The 20,641-nt window shown below is 44.2% G+C and overlaps 1 protein-coding gene across 4 annotated transcripts in view; it reads left to right on the forward strand.

The window, feature by feature from the left end:
- The window catches only part of RALGAPA1 (Ral GTPase activating protein catalytic subunit alpha 1), a 150,240-nt gene that overhangs the window by 22,503 nt on the left and 107,096 nt on the right, over positions 1-20,641 (forward strand). For all 4 annotated transcript variants that reach the window (XR_011359536.1, XM_069950343.1, XM_069950345.1 and 1 more), the window contains exons 2-6: positions 9,079-9,189; positions 11,267-11,316; positions 13,676-13,733; positions 17,611-17,654; positions 19,206-19,383. Coding sequence is in view for 3 of the 4 variants with exons in the window: in XM_069950343.1 (XP_069806444.1) it covers positions 9,079-9,189; positions 11,267-11,316; positions 13,676-13,733; positions 17,611-17,654; positions 19,206-19,383 (441 nt within the window). In the remaining variant the exon portion in view is untranslated. The remainder of the gene's footprint in view (positions 1-9,078; positions 9,190-11,266; positions 11,317-13,675; positions 13,734-17,610; positions 17,655-19,205; positions 19,384-20,641) is intronic.

A 20,641-nucleotide genomic window follows, 5' to 3' on the forward strand; every position in this document is an offset into this window, starting at 1 on the left:
TGGCCAATTTCGGTTGGGTGATCAATTATCAAAAATCTTCCCTACTTCCCTCCCGCTCTATGGAGTTTCTCGGGATGCTATTCAACACCGAGATGGCCCGCGTCCTCCTTCCTCCAAACAAAGTTGCCTCCCTGCGCTCGGCAGTCTCTCTGCTCCGCTCGGGCGCCCCCTGTTCGATTCGCCTTTGCATGCGAGTCCTGGGCAAGATGGTCTCCTCTTTCGAGGCGATCCCCTTTGCTCAGTTTCATTCGCGCCCTCTGCAGCAAGCGATTCTGTCGCAGTGGGACAGGTCCCCTCTGTCTCTCCACAAGAAGATCCTCCTGTCCCCTGCTGTTCGCAGGGAGCTTCTTTGGTGGTTGACGTCTCCGGTGGTCCTCCTCGGCCGCTCGTTCCTCCCCCTCAATTGGCTGGTCGTCTCTACGGATGCCAGCCTGTCCGGGTGGGGGGCTGTCTTCGGGAGCCACACAGCTCAGGGCTCTTGGTCGCCGACAGAGGCTCGGCTTCACATCAATATCCTGGAGCTCCGGGCCATCTTTCTCGCCCTGTCTCAGTGGACCGATCGCCTGAGGGGTTATCCGGTCCGTGTTCAGACCGACAACGTCACCGCCGTTGCCTATCTGAACCGTCAAGGCGGCACCAGGAGCCGCTCTGTCATGACCGAGGCCGCTCGCATTCTCCGTTGGGCGGAGCGGGTTGTTCCAGCTCTCTCGGCAGTCCACATTCCCGGGGTGGACAATTGGGCGGCGGACTACCTCAGCCGCGAAAGACTGGATCAGGGCGAATGGGCTCTACATCCCGAGGTGTTTCTTCAAATCTGCCGGCGGTGGGGATCCCCAGATGTGGATCTCTTCGCTTCCAGGCTGAACCACAAACTCCCCATCTATGTGACTCGGGCCCGGGATCCTTGCGCGTTCGCGGTCGACGCCTTGGTGACCCCATGGGAGCAGTTCTCCCTGGTTTACGCCTTTCCTCCTCTGCCCATTCTCCCACGAGTCCTGAAGCGCATCAAGGCACTCGGCGTTCCCGCCATTCTTGTCGCTCCAGACTGGCCGCGCCGGTCCTGGTACGCCGACGTAGTGCACCTCCTGGCCGACGCCCCCTGGCGCCTTCCCCTGCGGGCCGACCTCCTTTCACAAGGGCCAATATTCCACCCCAATTTACCTCAGCTGAGTTTGACGGCGTGGCTGTTGAGGCCGCGGTGTTGAGGTTTCGTGGGTTCTCGGAACCAGTCATCCAAACCATGCTTAAGGCCCGTAAGCCTCAGTCAGCTCGGGTCTACCATGGCGTGTGGAAGGCCTTCTTTTCTTGGTGCGAACAGAATAATTTTCACCCCTTGGTGTGTTCCACGCCCAAGATTCTTTCCTTTTTACAGTCCGGGCTGGATAAAGGCCTCAGTCATTCCACTTTGCGTTCGCAGATTTCCGCCCTGTCTGTTCTTTTTCAGCGGGCTCTAGCTTTCCGCCCCCAGGTGAAGACCTTTCTTCAGGGGGTGGTCCATTTGGCCCCTCCTTTTCGTCAGCCTTTAGAGCCCTGGGACCTTAATTTAGTCCTCGAGGTTCTGCAAGGTCCTCCCTTTGAGCCTCTTCGGGAGGTGTCTCTTTGTTTCCTTTCTTGGAAAGTCGCCTTCCTGGTGGCGGTTACCTCCATCCGTAGGGTGTCTGAACTGGCAGCGCTCTCTTGTCGCTCCCCTTATCTGGTCCTTCACAAGGACAAGGTGGTGCTTCGTCCTCTTCCTTCCTTCCTGCCGAAGGTCGTGTCTGCATTCCACCTTAATGAGGACATCATTCTCCCCTCTTTTTGCCCTGCGCCCTCCCATCCTAGGGAACGGTCCCTGCATTGTTTGGACCTTGTCCGGGCCATACGGATCTACTTGTCAGTCACTGCTTCCTTCCGCCGCTCGGATTCCTTGTTCGTGGTCCCGTCGGGTCCGCGCAAGGGGCTGGCGGCTTCCAAGACCACCATTGGGCGTTGGATCAGGGCAGCCATCGCAGAGGCCTACCGCGTTCGTGGCAGGGCTCCTCCTTTTCGGGTCACCGCTCATTCTACTCGAGCTGTGGGGGCCTCTTGGGCGGTTCGCCATCAGGCCTCAGTGTCCCAGGTCTGCAAGGCCGCCACCTGGTCTTCAGTTCACACTTTTTCAAAGTTTTATCAGGTCCATATCCTGGCTTCCTCTGACGCCAGTCTGGGCCGCAAGGTTCTGCAGGCCGCCGTGCGTTAGGCAGGCCGCATGGGGATTGTAATCTTCTTTCCCCACCCTCTGGGACTGCTTTTGTACGTCCCACTGGTGCTGTGTCCCCCAATGACAGGCACAAGAAAAGAGGATTTTTTTGTACTCACCGTAAAATCCCTTTCTTGTGGCTTCATTGGGGGACACAGCTCCCACCCTGTTTGAGGTTGTGCTCCTGGGGCTTGTTCTGTTCTTGGGTTTTTCGTTCCCGGGACTAGCCTGTTTTTTTTTGCCTGTTTTTTTGTTACTACTTTCTACTGCTTGTGACTAAACTGAGTTAGCCTGGTGTCTGTAGGAGGGGTATAGGCTGCCAGGCGGAGTCACTTCTTCTTCTGTCTAGTGTCGCCTCCTAGTGGCAGTAGCCTATACCCACTGGTGCTGTGTCCCCCAATGAAGCCACAAGAAAGGGATTTTACGGTGAGTACAAAAAAATCCTCTTTTTTTTTCAAACTAGCCCTTTCTGGCACCAGTTGATTTTAAAGAATTTTTTTTTTAATTTGCTGATTGTAAAATATGCTAGCCTAACGGGGTCCAACTCACGACCCCCCCCAATTGGCTGTGTCCTCTTCAGTGTTGGCATTTCCTTACTCTTCATAGTGGTAGTTCACGGCTTTGCGGAATTGCCTTGGGGACAACGCTGCATTTCCTTAGACCACCGCTCGAAATAGTTACAATACAATAGTGCAAGGACAAGCACAGATAAACACTGCATCGCACTATCGCCCCCTCAAACAGCTGATCATTGGGGGTGCTGAGACCCCCACCATCTAAGCTGGATAATCACTTTAAAGTCTGTTCTGACCCATTTAACACTAGAGGATACTAAGACTTGGCGATTGCCTACATGCTTAGCCTGGCTGGGGCCAATTTCCTCTGTATCGCTGTTATTGTAGAATATGAACTTGAAAGACACCATTAGACTTCCTTGTGTGCTGTGGTTGTGGTTGCACATGGAAGTGACTTGGTGAGAATGTCATTATATATATATATATATATATATATATGTGTGTGTGTGTTTTTATATATATATATATATATATATATATATATATATATATATATATAATATACACACACACACAGTGGTACTATGGTTTGAGTAACTTGGTTTAAGAGCTCACAGTTTTTCAAAATTTAACTTGATTTAAGAGCATTGCTTTGGTTTAAGAGCTCCCTGTACTGGGTGGGAGGGTGTATGGGGGAGGGGCATGGTCTGCATAGCGGGGTCTAAAGCACTGTACTCTGACCCAGGAAGTCTCCCTCACCTTCCAAATCATGGCAGATCCACTTCCTTCCTACTTTATGCTCCCTGCTGTCTCTGTCAGTCCTTGTGTTTCCCATCATCTCCATTCCTGCTGTTATGAGCCTGCACAACTATACAAACTGCAGCTATAATAAGTCTGCACTTACACTCGGCCATTCACACTGCTGTATATAATGTTTCTGTCACTGTCCTCCTGCACAGCTCTGTGATGCTCACTTCCTGATTGGTCCATGCTGAACACACCCCCTTCCCCATTGCTGTCATGTGACCACACAGACCACAGACCGCATCCCTGCTTCTCTATTCTAGCCTGTTGTACTACACTACTGCATTATGGGGATCAGCAGCTCCATCCTGTATCTACAAACTGCTGCTGTGTTATCAGGGTTATGCAGTTACTTTACATTATACTCCACATGCTGATTGTTATACTGTACAGTAACTTATAATATGACATCCATATCCATATCTGCTTTGGTTTAAGAGGGGATTTTGATTACAAGCACGGTCCCGGAACGAATTATGCTCGTGAGGCACCACTGTATGTGTGTGTGTGTGTGTGTGTGTGTGTGTGTGTGTGTATATATATTTTTTTATTATTATTATTTTTTTTTTACTTTCCTAGACTTTTTTTTTCTTAGATTTTAAATTCCTTGCTTTGTATCCTTTGTATCCAGCATTTTCTTTACATTACTAATACAACACTCTGTGCCTGGGCAGGGACTTCCTTTCTCATTGTCTAACCCTGCTTGATATTTTTTCTGTTTTGACTCACTCACATACCAGATCTGTCTGTTGTCCTTGGTTATTACATTTCAAGAATAAAGAATATTAGTGTCTGTATTAGAAATACTAAGCCTGGCAACGTCAAAGGCGACCTCCGCTTTTATATAGCATTCCACAGACCCCGTTCCATATAAAATGTTGAATACCTGTGTAAATACTTGGCTCTACCTATATTGTATGCCTTCTTAAATCCTTTTAATTCTTCCTTCAGATAAGAGAATGAATCCAGAATTCTTTTGGTTTCTTTTAAGCAGGGTGCAATGCATTGTGGGAGCTCCCAGTTGCACAGTTAGACCTGAGCTGCTAGGGCAGGGGTACTCAACAACTTTTAGTGAAGGTCCATTTACCGGGGTCTATTGCCAGGTGAAGGTCCGAGCTGAACATCAGTGGTAAACGTGTTTTGTTAATGTTTCACAAACATTGTTGTACTATTTACATACAGAATTGATGCTTATTAGTGGGAAAACTGGCAGCCCTTATATAGTTCCCCTGTGTGCTCTCCCAGTAGTATATAGCCCCACTGCACTCCCCCAGTAGTATATAGCCCCCCTATGCGCTCCCCCAGTAGTATATAGCTCCCATGTGTGCCCCCCAGTAGTATACAGCTGCCCGCTTTGTGCTCCCCAGTAGTATATATACCCCTGTGTGCTCCCCCTCCCATATAGCCCCCCTGTGCGCTCCCCCTCCCATATAGCCCCCCTGTGGGCTCCCCCTCCCATATAGCCCCCCTGTGCGCTCCCCCAGTAGTATATAGCCCCCCTATGCGCTCCCCCAGTAGTATATAGCTCCCATGTGTGCTCCCCAGTAGTATACAGCTGCCCGCTTTGTGCTCCCCAGTAGTATATATACCCCCTGTGTGCTCCCCCTTCCATATAGCTCCCCCAGTAGTTTATAGACCCCTGTGCACTCCCTCAGTAGTATATAGCCCATCTGTACGCTCCTCCAGTAGTATATAGCCCCCTGTATGCTCCACCAGAAGTATATAGCTCCCATGTGCGCTCCCCTAGTAGTATTTAGCTGCCTGCTTTGTGCTCCCCAGTAGTTTATAGACCATCTGTGCGCTTATATAGATTTGTATTTTACTTCTAATAGAAATCTCAAGTCTTCCAGTATTTAAAAACAGTAGTAGCAAATCTCTATAGAAAACCTCTCCTGCTCCGGACAGTTCCTGTCACAGACAGAGGTGGCAGCAGAGAGCACTGTGTCAGACTGAAAAGAAAAAAAAAAAAAACGTTTCCTGCAGGACATACAGCAGCTGATAAATACTGGAAGACTTGAGTTTTTTTTTTTTTTTTAAATAGAAGTAAATTACGAATTTATATAACTTTCTGAAACCAGTTGATTTGAAAGAAAAAGATTTTCGACAGATAACGCCATTAAAGATCACTGCAAAAGGGGCTCAACTCAATAGGTGTCGGAAAAACTACGTTTCAGAGCTTTATCTTTTTATATCGGTTCCCTTGTACTTACTTTAAATATATTTTGAGTGGGAGCTTGTATTGCAGAGCAGAACATAAGATTTTATGTAATTAGCTCTAAAAATAATGGTTTCCAAGGAAGCTGCAATATGTGAACGTTTTTAGTAATTTAATTTAAAGAAATGTCTTATTTTTCATGACCTTTTTGGTTCATGAGCTGTTTTTTTTTTCTTACTCTTTAGTATGACACCACTTTAATATTTGCTTAAATGAATTTTTTGACAATGAATATCGTTTTCAATTGTCTAATAAACCTATATTGGTAAATAAAGTTGATTTTCTATCGTTCTGTGGTTTTTGATGCTTACTTTCTGCTTTTAATGAAAATTGTCTATTTTACTTTTATCTTCTTACCTAGTGTACATCCTATAATGGCTTGTCTGTTCCTGTCTACACTGTAGCCAGGAATTCAGCCAACTCTAAATTCAGGGGAGACACAGCTAGCTGAATTCCTGGCAAGAGTGTACACAGTAAGAAGTTGGAAGCTAGTGAAGACAACAGAGCGGACAGTTTGCATTACAAGTAGAAACAAAGCATACAAGACTGGAAAAGTAGTAAAATGACTTTATTTACCAATATACATTCATTTATTAGACAGTCAAAAATTAGTTTGATCATTGAAAAACCTGCTTTTAATTTTTATCCTCTATGGGAATGGGACGTCATTAGACGTTATGAAAAGAGAAAGCTAAGCAGTCATTATACAGTTTCAGCACAGTCTATGGCCTATTTGGATGGGAGCCTATTGCTTGGGAGGAATTCTTTGTCCCCTGCAGAGGTTCGGTACTGAGGTTCTTTACACCCAGCAAGGGATTACACACAAGGAACCATAAGACATAGCAAACTAATTCATCCCTTCTCAAAGTCGCCTGACCCTATGTCTTTCTTCTTAGAGGTAAAATCAGGTATAGGAGTTTCTAGGGAGTGTAAACATTTGGCAATTTCTTCCTTACTTGATGTTACATTATAAACCTTAACACGACTCTGTGTCCACTTACCACCCCAGCAAATCGCTAGTACTATCCGTTTGATGAGAGTAAATCCTTACTAGCTGTGTCTTTTAATGTGTGGCCGGAGCCTTGGTTACAGCAAAAAATGATCTTTTAATCTGCAGCGCTGTGTCATACTGGCGTGGCCTAGAGTGTCTGTGCCCTAGGTCTACAACACCTCTCCTTTCTTCCTGCCCATCCTCCTCATTAGGAACACCCCCAGGCAGAATTTGCTACAGCACATGTGCACTGTTGAGCGATGAATAGAAATCCTGCCTGGGGTTGTTCCTAATGACGAAGGTGGGGAGGAAGGAAGGAGAGGCGTCACAGACCTGGGGCACAGACACTCTAGGCCACACCAGTATGACACAGCGCTGCAGATTAAGAGAGAATTTTTAGCTGTAACCAAGGCTCCGGGCGTATTTTTAAAGAAACGACCAATAAGGATTTACTGTCATCAAATAGATGGTACTAACGGTTTGGTGCGTTGGTGGATATAGAGTCACTTTAAACTTGTGTAGATTTACTCTCCTTAGAAAGCAAGAAGATTATTAATATCAGAGAAACCAAAGGCTCCTCTAAAATGAAGGGTCACCCATCTGTAGACTGCTTTCCTGGGGTACCTGTTATGGTCGCAGACTTTGATTCGACTAGTATGAGAATCGAGAACAATTTCTCCTATTCATCACCTGAGTGAACACTGTACATGGGCTGGATCGTTAAAGGGAACCAATCACCGGAAAAACGCATATAGAGCTTTTGAAATGTGCTGTTAGAGCACACAGCACACTTGCCACACGTGTTTCCATAGCCTCCGTGCCTCCCCTGTGTAAGCCGCAAAGTAACTTTATAAAACTGGTGCCCTGTATGCTAATTACCTGAGGTAGTCACCTGGGCGGTGTTCGGCTAGCAGGTAGTCACGGTCCCCTGGGCGTTCTTCCGCTGTAATCACGCCCCTCTGGGCGTGATTCAAATGGCAGAGTAGCTGTGGCATTCTGATGCCGGACGCCGCCGCACATGCGCAGTGCAGCCGCTTCCATTCCGGCGGTACTGCGCCTGTGCAGAATAGCCTCGAATAGCATGTTAGCCGGAGTTCGAGGCTATTCTGCACAGGCGCAGTGCAACCGGAATGGAAACGGCTGCACTGCGCATGTGCGGCGGCGTCCGGCATCAGTACGTAAGCGCGCCGACGTTGGGCACGGCGCGCTCCCGAGTGACGCCACAGCCACTCTGCCATTTGAATCACGCCCAGAGGGGCGTGATTACAGCGGAAGAACGCCCAGGGGACCGTGACTACCTGCTAGCCGAACACCGCCCAGGTGACTACCTCAGGTAATTAGCATACAGGGCGCCAGTTTTATAAAGTTACTTTGCGGCTTGCACGGGGAAGGCACGGAGGCTATGGAAACACGTGTGGCAAGTGTGCTGTGTGCTCTAACAGCACATTTCAAAAGCTCTATATGCTTTTTTCCAGTGATTGGTTCCCTTTAAGGCACCTGTGCAGTGTTCAGGTGAGAAATAGGAAAAATCCTGCCTGGGGGCATTCCTACTGATGAGGAGGGCGGGGGGGAGAGATGGAGGGACGTTGCAATCCTAGGGCACATAAGAGAAACAGATCGCTGATCTCAGGGAGACCAGCCATATGACAACACTGCCGGCTGCTAGTGAAAGCGCTCAATGCAGTGAAGTCGTAGGTGCATTGCCCTCTGGGAAACATGAATATGCAAAAGAAGAGCCCATGGAGCCTCATCAAAGAGTCTCGAACCACAGGACCAGCCAGATATCCCTCCGGGAAGGACCCAATCCTAGGGCACAGACACTCTAGGCCACGCTAATTTAATAGCAAAAATATTTTTCTTTAAAATCAACTCGTTTCAGAAACTTATGTAGATTCGTTATTTACTTCTACTTCAAAATCTCAAATCTTCCCATACGTATCAGCCGCTGTATGTCCTGCAGGAAATATTATATTCTTTTCATTCTTTCTGCTGCCCCTTCTGTCCGTGACAGGAACTGTCCAGAGCAGTAGGAAATCCCCATAGAAAACCTCTCCTGCTCTGGACAGTTCCTGTCTCGGACAGAGGTGTCAGAGCACTGTGTCAGACTGAAAAGAAAACACGACTTCCTTCAGTACATACAGCACCTGATAAGTATGGAAAGACTTGAGATTTTTTAGTAGAAGTAAATTACAAATCAATGTAACTTTCTGACACCAGTTGATTTAAAAGGAAAAGATTTTTGCCGGAGTACCCCTTTGAAACCTACAGTACACCCTTCAGATCCGTTGTGACTGATCTGTAGACTTATCTGTGTTCTCTTCTTTTTTCCTTTTAGAAAATGCAGAATCTGTTGACCTCAAGCAGTTTTTTGAGCAGAACTTCTCCGACATCTACTATGTTTTCTTTGAAAACTTTGTGATTATCGAGACATCTTTGAAACAAAAAGGTAAGACGTGAAAACCGCTCTCTGGAGCACACACCACCTGGGATAGTCCTGAGTGGTTACTGGCTTCCCTTGTTTCCCTTCTCTCAGGCAATATTTGCTTTTTTATTGTTACAAACTAAAACAAAATACAATAAAAAAACATTTACATCTGAAATGTCTACCAATCTTTTAAAGGAGAAATATCAGCAGGTTCTGTCTGCTGATAGCCCCTGTTCTCACAGGACGCTGAGGATGAAGGTATGTCTCTTACCTGGGCACCATTCCTGTACAGTTTTCAGTGTAATCCTGTGTCCGGTGAGGCCGCTTGGAGCACTGGGGTACTACGTCCCCCCACAACACCAATCCAACCCCCCCCCCCCCGGCCGCCTGCTCCACTGATAATCATTAGAAGGGTGGGATGGGCATTCTGTGGCTGCTAGTCCCACCCCCTGTGCTCCAAACGGCTTTAGGCGGCATACACACTACGTTTTTTTCTATCCGTTTTTTGGAAAAAAAACAGATGTATGTGTTTGTTTTTTTTTAACAGACACAACAATTAGGTCGACTACATTTTTGTGTATGGTAAAAAAAAAAAAGGCTCCATTTTGATACGTTTTTTTTTATAGTGGAATCCCGTGGATAACGGATCAAAACTTATGCACACACATGCATCCGTTTTTCATCCTTTGTTTGCAAAAAACGGATTGCAAAAACATAGTGTGAACTCAGCCTTAGCGATCACACTAAAAACTGCACTTTAACAGCACCGAGGATGACGGTAAGAAACATACCTGATCCTCAGCACCCTGTGTGCTATAGGAGTTATCTGCAGGTTAGATACATCTACCCAGCTGATAGTTCCCCTTTAGGGTGCGTTCAGGATCCGCAGCAGATTTGATGGTGCAGATTTGATGCTGTGTTCAGTTATTTAAATGAAATCTGCTGCGGATCCGCAGCAGAAAATCAGCTGCGGAGTCCGGTAATCAGAGGACAAGGCTGGCTTCATACCTGGATCTGTCTTCTCTGCCTACTTTGTGTTTGATCCATTCTAGACATGGAAAAGCAACAAAGACTCATTCAGAAGTTTACTTTGAGGGCCTCGGCGATGGACGTAAACAGAAGGAAGCAGGGAACCTTTGCCTATACAAAGAACACACATGCACGCTATATCTAGAGATAGGTGGTAGTCTCGTCACAGTATAGGGGAAAAGTAGGGGTACCCCCCGCTGATCTTTGAATCGGTCCCCGGCTTCTGTATTATGAATAGAGCTGCGGTTACTATTCATTCTTATGGATGGATGGAAAGAGCCGAGTACACTGGAAGGCTTCATAGGAATAAATAGAGCCATGGGTTACATGCCGTACCCGCGGCTCTATCCATAATACAGAAACTGGGGACCGGTACAGAGGTCGGACCCCCCCACACACAATCTCCTGTTGATAGGGCAAAAGTTTTTTTATTTTATTCTAGAATACCTCTTTAATAGAGACACCATTGTCCCCGCTCCTTCCTTCCCAGTCTCCAGTATGTCACACAGTGTAGTATGATTCTACAGAGCTTGTGCTATGGTTATGGAGCAAGTAGCTCAGTCTCCGTTCTCTTAAAGGGGTAGTTCACCCCCAAAATTTTTCTTTCAAATCAACTGGTGCCAGATATTTGTAATTTACTTAATTATCAGCTGCCGTATGTCCTGCAGGAAGTGATGTATTCTTTCCAGTCTGGAGAGCAGGGGATGTTTTCTATGGGCATTTGCTCCTGCTCTATACAGTTCCTGACATCAGTTCCAGCTTTTTTGCTGCCACCTCTGTTTATGTCAGACTGGAGAGAATACATCACTTCCTGCAGGACATACAGCAGCTGATAAGTACCAGAAGACTGAATTCTTTTTTTTTTAATAGAAGTAAATTACAATTCTCTGGCACTTTCTGACACCAGGTGATTTTGAAAGAAAGAATGCTTTGGTGAAAACCTCCTTTAACGGGGGCGTCCGGTTTTGTAAACAGCCCAGGGCCTATGGTGCACTTTATCCGCCACTCTTTGACATGAACTATAAAACTAATGATAAGGCCCTCTATATTGTTTTCTTTTTGCCTCTAGGACACAAGTCTCAGCGAGAAGAGCTTGATGCTATCCTCTTTATCTTCGAGGTAATAAAAGTTTTAACACAAGAATGTTTAAATTAAAGGTCCTTGGTTACGTGTCTCACTTTTATCAGGTACAGTGAGGTGAGTAGTTTGAGCTGTAGTTTTTTTTTTTAAAGAAATTAACAGGGTTTGTGATCATAAGCAGTTATGCAATATACAATATCGAGTAAATCAACATCATACATATGGCCACTTGGCGTCTCCCCACCTGTCAAACTGAGGTCCATACTCTATGCTGCCAATATATGGTCTTTTTTCTGTAAAAAAAAAAAAAAGACCAAACAGAAGAAGTACCAATCCTTTGTGCGTTTACAGACATGGGTTGGTATTGATCGACAGCCATTACTGTGCACACAAGAAGAGGGACAAGTATACACTGTGCCTGTGTACAGCTGCAACGCATCCACATTTGGTAGCAGAGAATACTGGGATTGCTCGCATTGTATGGTCAGCTCTCCTGTCACACAGCACCAAAATCGCTGTAACCACACAGGGACATTATACTGACCAAAGTGTAGCATAACAAAGAGCATTGTCTCCTGGTAAGCATGCAGATAATAGGATAATTGGCTGATATACAACCTGCATGATGAACAGGTGTCTTTCCTTGCATGAGCAAAGGAGTGGGGCTTCCTGTGTTTGGTCTCTTTTTTTTTTTTTTTTTTTGAACAGAGAAAGGACAAATTACCAGCATGGATGACAGTTTGTATGTATCTGTAATGCTGCGTTTACACGGAACGATTATTGTAGGAATTTGCGCGATAACGATCGAATTTGAACGATAATTGTACGTGTAAACGCAGCGAACGATCAAACGACGAGCGAGAAATCGTTCATTTTGATCTTTGAACTTTTTTATTAAATCGTCCATCGTTCGCAAAAAATTCCCAGATCGTTCCGTGTAAACAGTCTTTCACCGATTTTACCTATGTGCGAGATAGGCTTAAGCGATCGTAAAACGAATTTTCCGTACGATATATCGATCCGTCTAAACGCTGAGCGTTATAAAAAAAAATGGTTACTTCAAAATCGTTAATCGTACGATCGAGCAAATTATCGTTCCGTGTAAACGCAGCATAACACTGATTAAGCATAAAAAAATAAATAATAAAATCGTTACTTCAAAATCGTTAATCGTACGATCGAGCAAATTATCGTTCCGTGTAAACGCAGCATAACACTGATTAAGCATAAAAAAATAAGTAAAATCAATCAATAGAATAAATAAAGCAAGTATATTGCATAACCGTTCGCCATCACAACCCCTGTTGATTTCTTTAAAAAAAAATAAATAAATTGCGTACCGCTTTAAATGCTGAATTAAAGCGTTGATGCCAGAAATAGAGGTTGTTTTTTTTCTTGTTCCCCCTGAGGAAACTTGACGGTTTTACTTGAGCGTAAAACTGGTGGGAAGTGTGTGGTGATCTGGCAGCCGGGAGACAGCAAAGAGCTTTGTCCAGATTTCCAGGCAGATTTGTCTTCTGTTTTGTTTTTACGACTGCAGAAAGTAAACTTCCACCTAGAAACTTCTCAGTAAGCTGGAATGGTATTTGTTTTACAGAGCCTTAAAAGGATTGTCCAGGGACAGAGATTGTTTTTTTATATTTGTCTGGGGACATGTTGAAGGGGTATTCCACTCAAACATAACTTTTAATATGTTGCTGCACATGGTGAGACAGACTAACAATTCATTCTATACTTATTACTATCTATTCAGTCTCCTTCCCCCAGTTCTGAGCTTCTGCTTTCTGCTGAAAACACAAATCTCTGTATGTGAGCTTTTCTCTCTGTCTCTGAGACAGCTGATGTAAACAAGTCCCTGGCAGCCTTTTCTGGGACATTGTAGCTTCTTTGTAATGCCGGGAGAGTTATTCTGAGGTCAAGTTGCTGATGAACTCACTGTGATTAACCCTCTCAGCATTACTAAGAAGCTCCAATGTTGCAGATAAAGCCTCCCAGCGACTTGTGTAAATCAGCTGTCTCAGAAGGGGGAGAAGGAGACAGACACAGATTTTTGTGTTTTCAGTAGAAAGAAGCAGCTCAGAACTGGGAGAAGGAGACAGAATAGAAAATAAGTATGGAAGGAATTGTTAATTGTTAATTGTCTCACCATGGGCAACAACATATCAAAAATTATGTTTGAGTGGAATACCTCTTTATACATAAAAAATACAGAATAACTCAGCTACACCAATGCACTTAAGCATCCAGTGTCTGTTTGCTGCTTCCTGGTTCTTCCGGATGTCTGACGCTTGTAGTAATGGCACTTTTAGGGGGGGGGGCTTGCTGTGGAATCTTGTAATGTCCAATTGCAGATAGATTTGGCATCCTTATATTCAAGAGCTTTTTTTTGTTCTTCTAGAAAATCTTACAACTTCTTCCTGAGCGAATTCACCAACGATGGCAGTACCACAGCATCGGTGAGCGTTTTCTGGAGTATTACCTACACTTTAAACACATTTCCTACAGCAGATATACCAGTATTCAGGTGTAATTAAAGGGGTTGTCCAGCGAAAATCTTTTTCTTTTAAATTAACTGGTGTCAGAAAGTTATATAGATTTGTAATTTACTTCTATTAGAAAATCTCAAGTCTTCCCATACTTATCAGCTGCTGCATGTCCTGCAGGAAATGTTGTTTTCTTTTCAGTCTGACACAGTGCTCTCTGCTGACATCTCTGGCCGAGACAGGAACTGTCCAGAGCAGGAGAGGTTTTCTATGGGGATCCACAGAAAACTGAGACAGAGTTCCTGTCTCGGCCGGAGATGTCAGCAGAGAGCACTGTGTCAGACTGAAAATTAAACAACACTTCCTGCATGTTATATAGGAGCTAATAAGATTGAGACTTGAGATTTTTTAATAAAAGTAAATTACAAATCTATATAACTTTCTGATATTAGATGATTTGAAAGAAAAAGATTTTCGCTAGACAACCCCTTTAAAAAAAAAAAAAAGGCGTATGTGTCAGGCCCCCTCCCCGCCCATAATCTTATTTGTTTGGGGACTGTTACACAATACCCAAATGCCTGCTAGGAGGGTAGAGGAGGGTTGTAACATCCTTTGTTCTTCTATTGACACTTTTTACACTCTGTAAATGATGCTTTGCATATATATAGTACACAGGTAAGGTTAGTGTCCCTCTTCGCAGTCACCTAGGTTCAAATCCTTATAGAAGCAGAATGGCAGGGATCCAATACCATGTGACTATATAGGTGATCTGTTTCAGTTTCGTTCAGGTATTGAGATATTGCCTGAAGGATTTACTGATCACCAACATAATACTGGAGGATGCCAAAGACCAGTGCAGAAGATCTGTACGGCTCTGACCGAGACCTCCGACACTTGTATATTATGGACCTAATGGGAATTGATGGCTGCATTGCATTTTTAATACATTCTGTATTTTTAAACAACAAACATGTAGAGATTTCCATAGTTTATTAGATTATAGTGGATGTTCAAGGTTAGGTATTCCAGAAAGATTTTTTTTTTCTTTCAAATAATCTCTGTCTGTGACAGGAGCTGTCCAGAAACCTCTCCTGCTCTGGACAGTTCCTGTCTCGGACAAAGAAGTCAGTAGTGTGTCAGACTGGAAGGAAAACACCACTTCCTGTAGAACATACACACCTGATAAGTACTGGAAATTTTTAAATTTAAGTAAATTACAGATATTTTTGTTTTTTGAATTTGAATGATTTTTTTTGTTGCTGGAGTATCACTTTACCCCTGTACCCACAATCTGACCCTCCCAAACCACTTATACCTTCAGATAGCTGCTTTTAATCCAAGATCTGTTCTGAGGTCCGTTCGGCAGGTGATGCAGTTATTGTCCTAAAAAACAACTTTTAAACTTGCAGCCCTGTGTCAAATTTGCGTGGCCTAGAGTGTCAGTGCCCTAGTCCCGCACCCCCTTTCTGTCCCTCCTCCCCACCCTCTTCACCCTTAGGAATGGCCCAGGCAGAATTTCTCCTATTCCTCACTAGTCTGAACACTGCACAGTTGCCTTAAAGAGTCACTGTCGTTTACATTTTTTTTTGCAGAAATCAACAGGCAATTTTAAGAAACTTTGTAATTGCGTTTATTAGCATGAGGGAGATGCTGCACCAAAACAGGACAACAAAGAGTTAATTTACAGCTACATCACTGGGCTATCTTCTCTGAAGTCTGCACAGACCTCTCTGACCTCTGAATACTGGCTTTCACACAGCTCCCACTGTGTAATCCTTTGTTCTCTGCGCCCTGCTACTACTAATCTTCCTTCTTCCTCCTCCCCCTCCCCTCCACTCCCCTCCCCATAGATTAGAAAGGGCACGTCTTATGTAAACAAGACGCGATATCCTGATAATGAGCAGTGGATGAGAGAGAGGAGGGGGGACCTGGGGAAAGGATTTTTGAATGCAGATAAAGGCATGTTTGCCTAATAAACACAATTACAAAGTTTCTAAAAATCGCCCCTACTGTTGATTTCTGCAAAAAAAAAAAAAAGACACTGACACTTTAACGATCCAGCACATGTGAATAGGAGAAAACCTGCCTGGAACATTCCTAATGATGAAGAGGGCGGGGAGGAGGGACAGTGGGGCGGTGCAAGCCTAAGCACAATTTGTCACAGGGCTGCAAATTTAAAAGTTTTTTTTTTTAGGACAATAACTGCATCACCTGCCGAACAGACCCCAGGACAGATCTTGGATTAAAAGCAGCTATGTGACTGTACAACTGGTTTGGGGAGGCAGATTGTGGGTACAGAGTCACTTTAAGTAGCAAGGAGCAGCCATACACATTAGCTATCGATTAGCAGACTGCTATCTAGATCCATTTAATACACGTCTACATTTAGCACTTTCGAGCATCCATGTGTTTTTAATAACCTTTGAAGAGAAAGCCGCTGCCTGGCTGTCCTGTGTTGGGCGATCACTGCTTGTAGTCATCAGGACGTCTTCACAGACAGACATGTGTGCCTATGATAATATTTAGTGGGTATAGCTGTATGTAACACAAGATAAGTAGACACACACCTATGAGAGCAATATCCTATCTACATGGTACTTCTTCACACTCTCGTGCCTGGGAAATTGCATTGTATTGCAGACACTATTCACTATTTGCAGACAGCCTGCACTTTATTATTGGGTCCCATGAGTTTTTCAGGAGTGCCTAAAATTAAGAAATGTTTCCATGCATTGTACTTTATACTGCATTTGGAGCTTCATCACTTCCTCCCTGTACATTAGGTAGGGGCATTACAATATCTTATCCCTTTCACTTCAATGGGTACAAATCAATGCAGTACCAGGAACGGCCACTACCAGATGTATAGAGCTGTATGAAGAGGCTGCAGCTTTTCACAGGCCATAAGTATTATAGTCCCATAAAAAAAACTTTAACAGAGTTGTCTAGTAGTGGAACTGGGAAAGGAGTTTTTAGTGTAACATTGATGGTTAACTAATGTTTGGAAATGTTCATTATTTTATAGATGTGATATACAGTGGTACCTTGGTTTAAGAGTAACTTGGTTTAAGAGCGTTTTGGTTTAAGAGCTCACAGTTTTTCAAAATTGTGACTTGGTTTAAGAGCATTGTTTTGGTTTAAGAGCTCCCTGTACTGGGTGGGAGCGCGAGTTGGGGAGGGACATGGTCTATATAGCGGGGTATACAGCACTGTACTCTGACCCAGGAAGTCTCCCTTGCCCTCCAAATCATAGCAGATCCACTTCAGGCTGGGGCTTACATCAGGGGACAGGACTGTGGAGGTAATCTCTCCATAGCTGTAACCCCTCTCTCCCCGGACAGAGAGTGCTGCATGTATGTGCCCACATCTGCCCTGCTCATTCCTTCATGTTCCCGGCAGTCTCTGTCAGTCCTGATGAGTCCATGCTAAGCACACACCCCTTCTTCATTGCTGTCATGTGACCACACAGATCTCTGACAGTCCTGCTTCTCTATTCTAGCATGTTGTACTAGGCTACAGCATTATAGGGATCTGCAGTTCCATCCAGTATCTACAACCTGCTGCTGTGTTTCAGGTTTATGCCCTTACTATACATTTTACTCCACATGCTGATTGCTATACTGTACAGCACAGCTGTTTATAAATGTTTGTTTCATTTGTCTTACATGTTATTCAAAATATAAAATCATTATTTTTGGGGTGTGGAACCAATTGTCTGCATATCAGTAATTTGTTATGGGAAAATTTGCTTTGGTTTAAGAGTGGATTTGGATTACAAGCAAAGTCCCAGAACGAATTATGCTCGTAATCCAAGGCAACACTGTACATGTATTTTTTTTTATTTATTTAGGGCTGATTCTGAAAAAACTGCTTCACACAGGAAACTCTTTGAAGGTAATTATATAGTGGTATAGGAAGTGACCCGTCCTGTTATGCTTTGTTCACATCATGGACACATGACTTGAGCAGCTTTGTTCATTGACCGATTGCATTTGTTTAACACCGGACTAATTCAGATTTTGATAATACAGACAGGACATATATATATATATATATATATATATATATATATATATATATATATATATATATATATATATACACACACACACACACATATACACATAAGCCCTGCTCACTTGACATCCACGGTGCACATCAACCAATAGTTGCAAAATGTGGCACTAACTAAGAGGTATTGCAAGTTATGTCCAATCTTTTCGAGGTGCAGGGCTTAGGCTGGGTTCACACTGCGTTTTTGCAAAAAAAACTGATGCATTTGTGTGTATCTCTTTTTCCATTGACTTCATGATAAAAAAACACGGATCAAAACTGATCTGTTGTTTTTTTTTTTCAACAAACGCAAAAAAAAGGTGGACTAAGTTTTTGTGTACGCTAAAAAAAACCCTGATTTCTTTTAAAACGGATACACATACGCTTCAGTTTTTTTCATCTGTTTCTTTGAAGAAAAAAAAAATGGATGCAAAAAACACAGTGTTAATCCAGCCTTAGTAGATTCTCCCCCTTAGTATCAGCTGTGTTTGATATTGCACATCTATCCTATTCTAGTGAAATACCCAACACGGTCTCCACTAAATGTATGGTACAATATAAACAATTAGAGCCTTTGATCAGCTGGTTGAGGAGGGTGTTGAGAGTCACATCCCCTCTGGAGGGATGTTGATCAGTATTGTATCCTTTTAAAGAAATAAAAAAAATATAAACTTTTGCCATGTCAAAAGTTTAGGTTGTTCTAGGTCTGGGTGCTAAGACACCCTTTGATTGGTAGAAGAAGCGGAGATTAGCGTTCAGCTATTCAGCTTTCTATAGAAAGTCTATAAGCCTGTCTTCTGCAGTAAAGGAGAGAAGTACATGCCTCGGCTCTTCTCCTGCTTGTTCTAACTATCAGTTGGAGTCTCGGTACCTGGACACTGACCAATCAAAACTTTTTACATGTCTCTATGACTTGTCACTCCATACATTTCAACCCCCATCCAATGAGTGACACCCTAGGGAATGGCCTATTCTACCTACCCCTTCTTGCTCTCTACACACCACAGCAGGTCTTATAGTGATGGAAACTAAACTAAAGTTCTATGAGTTCAACATTTGTTTCCTCTCCTTGACTTTGACCCTTTTTACAGGGTAAAGTTTTTTAATGTCTTGTACCTGTTCCAGAATTACATCAAAATATTCAAAGAGATTGATTCAAGTAGTTCTCGACTGCTTTCAGCTTCTTCCCAGCTGAGTATCCTTGCACAGTATGGAAGCCTGTAACCCTAACTGGGATGATGAGAATGTAGAAGGTGGTTGTCCTCCTACCTCACCACGAGGGCCACTCATAGTGAATATGGAGGCATTTATGTCTTCCTTATGTTTAATGACCACTATAATCTTTCACTTGACATTTACTCGTAGATAAGTGATTCCTGTGTTTGATTTCAGATCCGCCTTGAAGGGATGCGCTTGTTTCTCCTGTGGCTTCAAGCACTTCAGAACAACTGCAGTTGGGAGCAGCTCTGCATGTTTGCATGTCTCATACCTGGTTTCCCTGCGCCCCCCTCTGACCATGGCATATATACTCTAGATAATCTTATTAACCAGCCCTTGAACCTGCAAGAACGTAAGGCACCGATAAGAATCCCCTTTTATTTTAGAAAGCATAAACACCAATGGATGTGTAAAGTTGTCCAAAGTTTTGCAAAGTTTTGTGAATTTTATGTAAAGATTTGTTAGCAGATACCCTTCTGCTCGCTCAGCTGAGTATACAGGAGAATTGGGCAAGATGGCTGCCGGCCAAACATTGTATGGCAAATTTTACATGTGTGGGTGTTGACAGATCCAGCTGGCTGTCCACCCTTTAAATAAAAGGAATTTGTTATGTCGATTTTCATGAAGATGTTTTAGTTTTTTGAAGCTTAGGACCCTATTACACGGAGCGATAATCTGCCGAATCAGGATGATGATCAGGATCATCAGACATCGGCAGATCGTATCTTTTGGTTCTGACCTAAAATCAGGAGCAGCTTACTGCGTATCGCTACGTGTAATATTGATGTGCAGCTGGCGGCTGATTACTGTGTAAAAATAAAATAAATAACCTTATACTTACCTTTCCTTACTCCCTGATGTCCTGCTAGCATCGGCCCGCTTCCCGCAGTGTCTGAAGTGACAGGCTGCTCAGCCAATCACTGACTGTGGCACAGTCCCTTTGGCTGAGCGCCCTGTCACTTCAGACACTGCAGGTAGTGGGCCAAAGCTAGCATCTGGGAGCATGGAGAGGTTTGTGTAGGTTTATTATTTTACACTTATTATGAACATTGGTAACAATAAATATATATACAGATGCACAATTATCGAGCTGTATATGGGCTCAAAAAGCGAGCGCCGATCTAGCAGAAAGCCACTCGATTACATCATGTCATCGGACCGACCGTGTTATACGCCCTTTAGACTAACTAAGGATCCTATTCCACGGAGTGATAATCGGCAGATTATCACTCCGTGGAATAGAGACATCGATCAGCCGATGATCGTGTCATCGGATGATCATTTATTTAGATTCAAACCTAAAATCATCGGGCACCCACTGCGCATCGCTTCGTGGAATAGCAATGCGCGGCGGACGACCAACGATTTAACAAGCACTATGCTTTACCTAAACATGTTGCAGGTCTTCTCCTGTGCTCCTTCTTACTCCCGGGCCCGCGCACAGCAGCAGCTTCGGTGCAGCCTGTCTGAGCTGACAGGCCAACAACAACAACGTGGCCAGTGATTGGCTGAGCGGTCTGTCAGCTCAGACAGGCCGCACCGAAGCTGCTGCTGCTGCGCGCGGGATCGGGAGGACGAGGAGCGCAGGAGAAGCCCTGCAACATGTTTAG

The sequence above is a fragment of the Dendropsophus ebraccatus genome, chromosome 13 (genome assembly GCF_027789765.1).
Source record: "Dendropsophus ebraccatus isolate aDenEbr1 chromosome 13, aDenEbr1.pat, whole genome shotgun sequence".
In the NCBI taxonomy this organism is placed as follows: Eukaryota; Metazoa; Chordata; class Amphibia; order Anura; family Hylidae; genus Dendropsophus; species Dendropsophus ebraccatus.